Source organism: Silurus aristotelis, assembly GCF_946808225.1.
Source record: "Silurus aristotelis genome assembly, chromosome: 24".
Taxonomy (NCBI): domain Eukaryota; kingdom Metazoa; phylum Chordata; class Actinopteri; order Siluriformes; family Siluridae; genus Silurus; species Silurus aristotelis.
This window is the reverse complement of record NC_139597.1, coordinates 8,579,820-8,589,616: the sequence shown is the minus strand read 5'-3', so window position 1 is coordinate 8,589,616 and position 9,797 is coordinate 8,579,820. Positions and strand designations below refer to the sequence as shown.

General features: G+C 37.7%; 2 protein-coding genes across 2 annotated transcripts; one reads left to right on the top strand and one right to left on the bottom strand.

The window, feature by feature from the left end:
• The first annotated feature begins 2,626 nt into the window (after nucleotides 1-2,626).
• bik (BCL2 interacting killer) lies at nucleotides 2,627-5,420 on the top strand. The gene is made up of 6 exons (XM_083528182.1): nucleotides 2,627-2,711; nucleotides 2,814-2,842; nucleotides 4,285-4,387; nucleotides 4,540-4,680; nucleotides 4,782-4,881; nucleotides 5,015-5,420. Exons 3-6 carry the CDS (start codon nucleotides 4,293-4,295, stop codon nucleotides 5,114-5,116), a joined length of 438 nt encoding a protein of 145 aa, XP_083384308.1. The 5' UTR covers nucleotides 2,627-2,711; nucleotides 2,814-2,842; nucleotides 4,285-4,292; the 3' UTR covers nucleotides 5,117-5,420.
• Nucleotides 3,294-9,167, bottom strand: mcat (malonyl CoA:ACP acyltransferase (mitochondrial)). Its single transcript, XM_083528181.1, has 4 exons — nucleotides 7,866-9,167; nucleotides 6,486-6,573; nucleotides 6,182-6,399; nucleotides 3,294-6,076 (listed from the first exon to the last, which is right to left on the bottom strand). Exons 1-4 carry the CDS (start codon nucleotides 8,292-8,294, stop codon nucleotides 5,663-5,665), a joined length of 1,149 nt encoding a protein of 382 aa, XP_083384307.1. The 5' UTR covers nucleotides 8,295-9,167; the 3' UTR covers nucleotides 3,294-5,662.
• Nucleotides 9,168-9,797: the final 630 nt, after the last annotated feature.

The following is a 9,797-nucleotide window of genomic DNA, read 5'->3' as shown; positions in this document are numbered from 1 at the left end:
TCAGACGCGCCGCCATGTTGGAGGGGTGACGTTTTCATTTGAGAGCGACTTTGCTTGACCTGAAGTGATAGCTAACAGCTACATCTAAAACACTAAACCACATTGTTTTCACGGGTTTAACCTTCTTTAGCAGGTGTATATCCGCTAAATATCTGAATGTAAACCTCTCCAGTTTATAATTTCTTTACAATGGCTCACCATAGCTCACCTTGGTTTAAATGTAGCACTACCGGAAAACCAGCTCTTCTGTAAAATTCAGCAGATGTTTATCTTATAAACTGACTAAACTGCAACTGTTTCTGATATGCTTCAATTAATTCTGTCCACTGTTGATTTATGTACTTCAAAAAAGTCCCTATCCTCCATTCAGTCAGTATAATAAAAGCTTAAGGATATTAAGAGCTGGAGCAAGTTTGTTTTTTTGACTTGACCTTATCATAATTTTCTTACTGAATCTGTACATCTATGAATATCCAGCACAGTCATAAAACTCAACAGATGATCGCTTATTTTTATACAAACAACATGTTTACTTACTTTCTTTATTCAACCGAAAACATGCTGCAATTTTGACCATTTAAACCTCCCCAAAAACAGGTTTAATGTTAATCCTAAATTGAGTTTTAAAGTAATGGAGCAACAAGATTATAGTTATTCTAAGTTTACTGTAAAATTAAGGCCTGGATCAAAATGATGATTCAATGTAACCCTAATTATATAAAAACAAGGTATAATGTTTGGTGCAACTGAATTATTAGATTAAACCATCATTTAATCTAGATTCAAGTTTAAACATTTAATAAATAAACATTTAAAGATTCAACCCACTCTATAGATATTATTGGTTTTAATATAATGCCTTTGGGTTACCTTGCTACAGGCCTACTTTTAATATTGCACTTTATGGTCAGCATGTGTACAGTGCCTATCAAAAGTTTAAAAACAACTCGTCTTTTCTCATTTTGATTCCATTCATTTATATGCAACAAACAAGGTAATTTAATGGTATGAAGATGTACTTTGACCAAACAAATATATAAATGTACAGATTTTGGTAGAAAAACATAATTTACATTTTTTTTATGAAAAATTCTTCCTTAGCATGAATAGGAACTCTACACACTCTTTTCATCCAGACAGTTGGTTTCTCCAAACATTCATGTGAACTACTTTGCCATGCCTCTGGTTGCATATTGTATAGTTGCATATCCTTTTTAAACAAGTTCATTCCAGAACAGTTCGATCGGATTTTGGTCTGTTAACTGGGCAGGCCATTTAATGATAGACAACACACCTGAAGACTGTTTGCGCTAAAAAATAATGCTTACAGACTTTGGATGTATGCTTCGGGTCGTTGTCTTGTTGTATGGTAAAGTTGCCAATTAGCCACAGTCCAGCTGAAATTGCATGGCTTTGAAGTATGGAATGGAAGCCATGTTATTTTAGTATTCCTTTCACTTTACTGTGATAGGTTCCAAACAATCCCTGCTCCGAAACAACCCTAAATAATGATTAATATATACATATATAATCAAATAGATAATTCATAAATAGCATGAATGAGTTACTGATACCACCCCAGATTAAACAGCATAGTTTACTTTTAATGTTATGGAACTATCTTAATTAATGTTAGTTCCTACTATCAGTTTCTTTAGTTGCTGCAAACTTTCCCTCAGCAGACTCTTATTTTTTATTGTTAATAAAAAATAAACCTAGAAATCAGACATTGCTATTATATGTACTCTTACAAAAGCACTGACACTGTAGATGTTTTAAAAAAATAACTCATCATAAAGGTAAAGTTTCATCATGTCAATGTATTGCATCTATTATTAATCTTAGATTATGTGAAGCATCTGCTATACACTTCCCTTTGTATTGTGTGTTAATACGGAAATGTTAATGTTAGAATAAATGCATTAAAATAACCCTGTGATTTAAAGTGCTGTCAGTGCTTATCAATGATCCAATACAGAGATTGAGCAAAGCTGGTGTAGTATCGGATTCATTGGAAAATAAGTATTGGCATGCTCGCTGATTAACAAAACCTTTTTGGCTTGCTGATTGACTGCAGCAGGGCAGGTGACATCTCTGATGAGAAGACTGAGGACAGGTGGCCTATTATTATCAGTATAACATAAACATAACAAAGTGTCATGTGGTGTTTTCAGCATGCAGAAGTTTCCTGCAGCTGAATAATTCAGGAAATATAGGCTGCCAGTTGTACAATGGCTAGAAGCTCAAAAATCAGAGATGTAATTTTTTAAACCTGGTGGTTATGATGGCAGAAGTTCACAATATAATGTAATATAAGAATATAACAAACTTTAAAAGTTACATATAAAGCCCTTGATAGCCTCAGCAATTCTGTGGATAGGTTATGATACTAGCTTTTTAAAAAAAAAAAGCTTTCTATGTGAAATTGCAAAGATAAAACCTGATGTCCTTTTTATGGTGTTAGATGACAACTGCTCAAACATCAGAACTTTGGTTTCATCGAAAGGACAGATAAGCATGAGTCAGACAAACACTTTGTTTATGTTAGGAGAAAAGTTCACAGTGAGGACATGGAGAGTCCTCTAGTGGATGTGGTTCATATGACTATGATTACCTATCCAGGAAGAAAAACACCTAAAGGCGTGGCTTTATCATAGCTTTAGGACATTGAGGCACACACCTGTAACCGAAATCCATTAAAGGACGCTGCTGTAAGTGACTCTGAAAATAATATTCATTTTTTAGTGAGAAAATTTTAAAATTAATATAACAGTTTGACTTTACACATATTATAATGTATATTTGTGTTACAGGGCGGCGTCCATCTCAATCTACATTTAAGGTATGTGTTTATGTTGTCTGTTTTTGTAACCTGCCCTTTGTCAGACAAGTCAAATATGGCTGTCACTCTGTGTGTTGTTGATCTGTTTGAAACACACTAGTACGTACAAGCATGTTTAACTTGAGACAAACACAAATTTTGGTCTAAATATGAAGTTGGAATACCAATATAGTCTTGAATACTGTTTATGATCATTTTGAAAATTAGTTTTGTTTAGTGTTTATAGCAGGTTGTGTGTGTAGGTAAACAAAACAATTGCAAAAACAATTCCAGATGTAAATGACATGGGAGAAAAATATATAGATTTTTTTTTTCATTATTGTGTTGGCTGGCAAAAAAGCCAGCCAACAAATGTGTTTATTTCATTTGCTCGGCTCTGAACAGTTTAGCTCTGATTTGAATGGATATTTGCATTAACCTTTTGTCTAGGAACACACACGAACAAAGGGGGTTGCATACACAGGATCCTTTAATCAAGCATTTATACTTATTAAAACACTTTATTAGAAACATTATACTATATTGGGATCGGGTCTACTTTTTCTATTTAAATAGCTCAAACTCTTCATTCCATGGATCCAATAAGATGTTGATAGATTGCTTTGAGTATGTAACTTGTCCTTGTTGACAGGATTGCATCATGCAATTCCTGCAGATTTTTCCAACTTTCCATCTGAAAATACCCTGTTCAACAACATTCCGATTGCATGCTTATGGAAACAAATGTCGTGACTGAGAAAGCCAGTTAAGAACATTGAACTCAAATTGAAGCTCTTTTGAGACAATCTTTGCCATTAGAAGTTGGGTTAATTGTGGCAATGAATATAGATTATTATAATACACAGAACTGCTGCTCACTAAGATGCACTGTTGTGCATGAATCCCAAAGTATCAGCTATTATGTGACCATTTTTTTTTTTTTTTACATGATTATAAGCATTGCACTGATGCCAAATGATTAGATTCTGATTAGATCATTTAAAAGTAGATGTATAAGTGTTTCTCAATAAAGTGGTCAGTGAGTGTACATTTAAAATGTAAATAATTCATATAATTTTAATAAAATTTTTTTATGTACTGATTTGTCCAATAAACGTTATCAGAAAAAGGTTATAACACCTAGTAAGGTGTGGAACTGAAGCTTTCAGTGGATGAGCTCATCTTTTCACTCTCCACTTGCTACACAATGGAACACACCCAATATGCTGACGAGTCATGTGACTCTGTGTTTACATGGCAGTAGGAGTTCGTTGAAAGCCATAAAATGGCAACCACAAAAGCGCACAGTAAAGCCTAACAAGGCTCTTAATCAAATAACCATTTATAGCAGGTTAACAAACAAAAAACAAACTAAGCAAACAAACAAAACGTTAAGAAATGGATTCACGCGTGTAGGATACATGGACAATGTTTAAATAAAAAATAAAACATTTTGTGTTCAGGTTTCAAAATGATGGAACAAGAACTAGAAGCAAGCAGTGTCATTACCACTCAGGCTGGACCTGGCGAGGTGGAAAACCATGCTCTCTCTGATATCAACATGAGGTAGAAGGGAAAAGAAACCTTTCCAAATCCATGTCTAAGCTTTTATGCTAATATTGTGCTTTCTTTTATTTATCAAATGCATGATCTTACTGGGATTGCAGAATATTACGTAGATTAAAATTACACCTTGATGATAAAACTGTTTGTTTTAGGAGAGATATTCAACGAATTGGCCGTCAGCTGGCTCAGATAGGAGATGAACTGAACAGCAGATGGAGGGAGAAACTCCCCCAGCAACTACACCTAGACTGGCAGCTTTCTCCAAACATGCTGATCTGGAGAGCTATCAATAGGTAAGTGGACAAAATCAGACAAAAGAGAAACACAAAGCAATCTTAATCAAATTAGTGTTTCACCTTGACTCCAGAAACAAAATGTTCAATATGTAATACAGGAGGATCACTGGCAGCCTTCAGTGGTCTAAAAACCTGCCCCGGCTGGTTCCAGAGCCGCCCACACAAGCTTGCCAAGCAGCTATGAATTGGATTACCTGGGTAAGAGAGAATTCTTGTGTAACGCCAGCATAAGGCAGAATGTATAGTATAAAAGCACTGCACATGAGTATAGACTGCCAAAACTTTATGCTGCTTCTGGAATTGCTAACATTTATTTTCTCTTCACACAAAGGTAAAGCCACACTTTCCTGATTGGTCCTGCAAGACAAAATGTTTTCTAGCTTCTGCTGCACTGCTGGTAGCTGCAACTGTCTTTACTGCAAGCAAGTTTTAAACCAGCACCCAAATGGGGGTCAAGAGTGGGTCTTTGGTGGGTCTTCGAACGGGTCAAGAAGGATCTGTGTTCATTTTTATACAATTTTATATGATTGTTTTCTACTTGATTGCAAATTGAGTGCTGGTTCACATGATTTTTGTAAGTTGTTTGATGTTGGTTTACAGTAGGGTCTGTTGCTGGTTAATTGGGCCATATTCTCTTACCTCTTCCTCTAAAATAACTATGCCACACTATTATAGGAAGCTGGACTTTCAAATTGATGATTTCATCTCAAAGCAATAATAAAAATTTTTGGATGCTATGTTGTTGTTGTTTTTCTTGATGTGAACGAATGCCTTGCTATTTATTTTTCCAAGTGAATCATTTTACACCTTTTTGCCACAAATGCAGGACAACTATATTTAATATCACAGTGTAATAAGGTAACAAATCAAGTGTATCAAGGTAACATACAATCCCAGCAGAATAATTATGAATATCATAACTAATAAGTGAGTGTGTTTATATGGAAAATCTCACTGTGCTGCATTTTCAGAACAGCTCTTAATCATCTTGTGGCAGAGCCACGTCAATGTGTGTGTAGTTCTTAAATGCCTTCATGTTGCACTTCTGCAGTGTAGCCCCCAGTTGTCTCCCAGGTCCCACCTCATATGTGTTAGGAAAGTCCCGACCCTGAGTCCGCTCATATATCTCATGCAGCGTCTGCTCCCACTTTACAGGTGACACGAGTTGCTTGGCCAGCTGCCGCTTCACGTGTTTCTCTTGCATGTAACGCTTTCCATCAACGTTGGAGTGGACAGCAACCTCAGGTCTGCGCACATCTACCTGATTTAGCACGTCGCTCAGAGGCTGCACGGCCGACTCCATTAGCTCTGTGTGGAAAGCCCCGCTTACTGGGAGCAGCTTTGTCCGAGCAAAGTGCAGCTGCTTAGATTTTTTCTGGAGGAAGTCCAGTGCCTGTGGAAAGTAGAAACAGTCAGGTGTGGGGTAGACACTATAAATCCCATTGTGTTTTAATGCTTCACTTAAAGTTGTTCCAGCTCATAAAAGACTAGTTCTTACGGTAAGGTGTCCAGCGATGACCCTTCCATCTGGAAACAGGTAGTTTGCAATGGAGCAAACAGGATTCTGTATACCCAGAGACAGACAGTGCTCTCTAGCTTGAAGGCAGGCGTGTTTGTAATTAGCTTGAGGTCTACCGATTACAGATAGCATTCCACTCTGTGTTGCATCAGAAGCTTTTTGCATGGCTTCTGCTCTAACTTTCACTGCAAAAAGAGCTACACAAAATCCATCTATTAGTCTAGAATTGCAAACATTTCAAGACTTATGCTCCTAGATCTAGAAAATAAACAATATCACTTACCTTCAGCGAAGTCCATCGCACCAGAGAAGACTAAAGCAGCAAACTCTCCAACACTGAAACCAGCAGCAGCAACACAGTTCTCTATCGCCTGATGAAGGACAGACATAATTATAACCTGACTGCCATTTACTCCATCTGTATTCAGATTAGTGTTATAGTACTTGACACTGCTCTCAAGACCATTTTTGAAGGTCTCGGTCTTGTCTCTATCTCAGACTAAGAGAACTTGGTCTTCATTTAATTGATTGGGATTGATTTAATTTAAAACCCATAAAAAACACAACTGTGGGGTATATCACAAAATTGCCAATGCATGCATGTCTGATTTGTTAACAGCATTGCTGTGATTTGATGCAAAACTTCCTTCTTCAGATGATATCAGCAACTTTTTTCTTAATTGATTTATTTTCATTGCCAGGTCAGAAATTAACAGGAGATTGTTAAAAATGCCACCACAATGTAGACAAAATCGACCCAAAATCCAAGATATGTAAGTAAACAGTCTAGTGGCGTAGTGAACAATCTCTAGAACAATCTAGAGACGTACTAGTGCCAATTGGATCCCACTTCATGTGGAGTTTGAACACTGGACCTCCTTGAGTGTTTAAAGGCTCTGGCATGGAGAAGCTGGTGTTGGATCTGTGATGATCGCATTTTATTGATAGCTATTTTATGAGTTGCTCAGCAGCTCCTAGTTTTATAACCACAAATGACTGTAAAAAGGACATTACTCAAAATCTTACATTCCATTGCTCATGTTAGTTTTTACTCTCCAGTGTTCTGTATTGTTTTAAAGACTATAATCACACTCATGATGTCACCCAAATGAGGATGGGTTCCCTTTTGAGTCTGGTTCCTCTCAAGGTTTCTTCCTCATAACATCTAAGGGAGTTTTCCCTTGCCACTATCGCTGCTTATCAGGGATAAATGCATACCATTCCCCTTAACACTTTAAATTCTGTAAAGCTGCTTTGAGACAATGTCTGTTGTGAAAAGCGCAATAGAAATAAACGTGACTTGACTTGTTATATAAACATGCACATCCTTTCATACACAGACAAGGCATTCATAAAACTGCTCAACTCAATGAGGGAACCAATGGGTGAAACAATCAGTGAAGGACAGGGTCTACTCCAGCACAAACGTCTGGAACGTGTGGTGTAGATATAAAATACCCGGATGTCCTACTACCTACTCCAGGGGGCGGGGTTTATTTAGGTTAGAGGACAAGAGGCTGTGACTAAAATCACGTGATTATTACGGCTCGCGTATGGGTTACTCTAAGCAAAAAAAACTAAAATGGGTAGTGTATTCTCATCTCGAGCCCAGGATCTCAGTGGAGCAAATATTTTGACAGTACCGGTGTGTTTGAACACTTACGGCGGGGTTTTCGTGATTCAGTCTTTCCACGGCGGCTAAAGAGGTGACAAACACCGCGGGCTGGCAGTGCACAGTCTTCATCAGATCCTCCTCGGGTCCGTTTAAACACAAGGACAGAAGGTCATATCCTAGCACTTTCTCAGCCACAGTAAACATGTCTTTCACGGTGCCGTAATTGAGCAGTCCTCTGCCCATGCCCACAAACTGACTGCCCTGCCCGGGGAACAGCAGCACAGACACTTCCCCCGGGGTTTTCCTCACCCTCTGTCTCTCCTCTACAGGCGTCTCTTGTGTCGCCCCTGGTGACGGCTGGGTTTTCTCCAGATTCTCAACATGATCACTGAGTTTTCTGCAATGAAGTACACCGGTGTTGCTGCTGAAACGCCGCACTGCTGCACTCCTGCAATGAACCCGAACGATCACGCTCATGTCCACACACGTGCTTAGTCCAAATTAACGCTGAAAACCGTACACCCCTACTTTCTTTGAACCCATGTTAAATATTTCATGTCTACGAATAATCTCTTACAACAAAACCAGACGTCCCAATTTCGTAATAAAAAGAGAAATAAATCGTACTTTCTAATGCATTATGTTAATAACTTCTTGTACGCGTCACTATCATTTTGGACTATTCCATGTGTCGGCTTTCTCTTCTTCTATAGCAAAACCTCGCGCACGATGCAGCACACAGCACCATCTACAGGCCGGTGTCGGCTTTTTTTGTTTTTTTTGTTTTTGCTTAAATGTGCTTGTTCGACATTTTATATTTATTGCTAATAATATAATACTGTCATTACATCTGAATGTTGTTTTAAACAAACAACAAAAAACCCAGTTTGCACCTAAAATAGAAAAAGAAACGACATGTCTATGGATGATGTACAGCGTACTGTCGCCCCCTATGGGTCAAATGCTATTATTTAGAGCATATTAAAAACAATGTCATCCGTACAGTTTAAGAACCTAGAAATGCAACATTGTTTGCTGATGCATGCATTTTGAAAGGATAGAAAATAAGTCCCACAATATATTTTCAAGCTCACTTCCTCTACGATTTAGATTCAGACTTGATTTCTTTGTAATTCAGATTTATACCGTGTATTTGTTACCTGGGCCTTCATTGGGGATTTACCCGACTTAATCCACCTCTTAATACCACCACTATCACGTCGCAATTATAGAAACCATCAACACTATACAAAAACGCGATATAACAGTGTGTGGCATTAAAGAGTGAAAGAGGCATTTCACATATGGAGGGTGAAGAGCATTTTATTAAAGCAAGAAACCCAGTTAAGACTCCAAACCTCTACATTAACACTGCACATTAACAACTGTGTCAACTACATCATCTGGAGCAGTTCAGAATCAATATTTGTCTAATAACATGACAAAAACTTAACAATTTTAATAAAATACAACCTACTCACCAGAGATACAGACTCATAATTTGCACCGCTCCTCAGAGGCTGTAATCCAGTGATACCGCTCGTATTCACTGGTCTGGAAGTGTTGAACAAACCATTTCCCTGGCTGAGACAAGCTAGTTATCTTCGGGGTTGTCTGACCTCCTCTGTAGCTCTGCACACATTTATACATTTATCCCTACGGAGGATTAGAAATTGATTGTCTCGGACATTTTTAAAAATACATTTTCAAGAAAAGCTAGACATATGTCTAGCTTTTCTTGAAAATGTATTTTTAAAAATGTCGACTGCGTTTTGCCAGTCGAACTTGGCTGTAACAGTTTCCCTCTGACCAACCAATCAGAGGACAGAAAAATGCTGACGCTATTCTGGGTCAGCTAGCTGCCCTGTGAGAAGAATATGAAATCTGATTGGTTAAAGAAACAGAGCTATTTATTAAGAAGACTAAGGTAAAAAGGCCAGCAGTACTGATTGTGAAGGTCCTGGGCAGATTAGATTAACA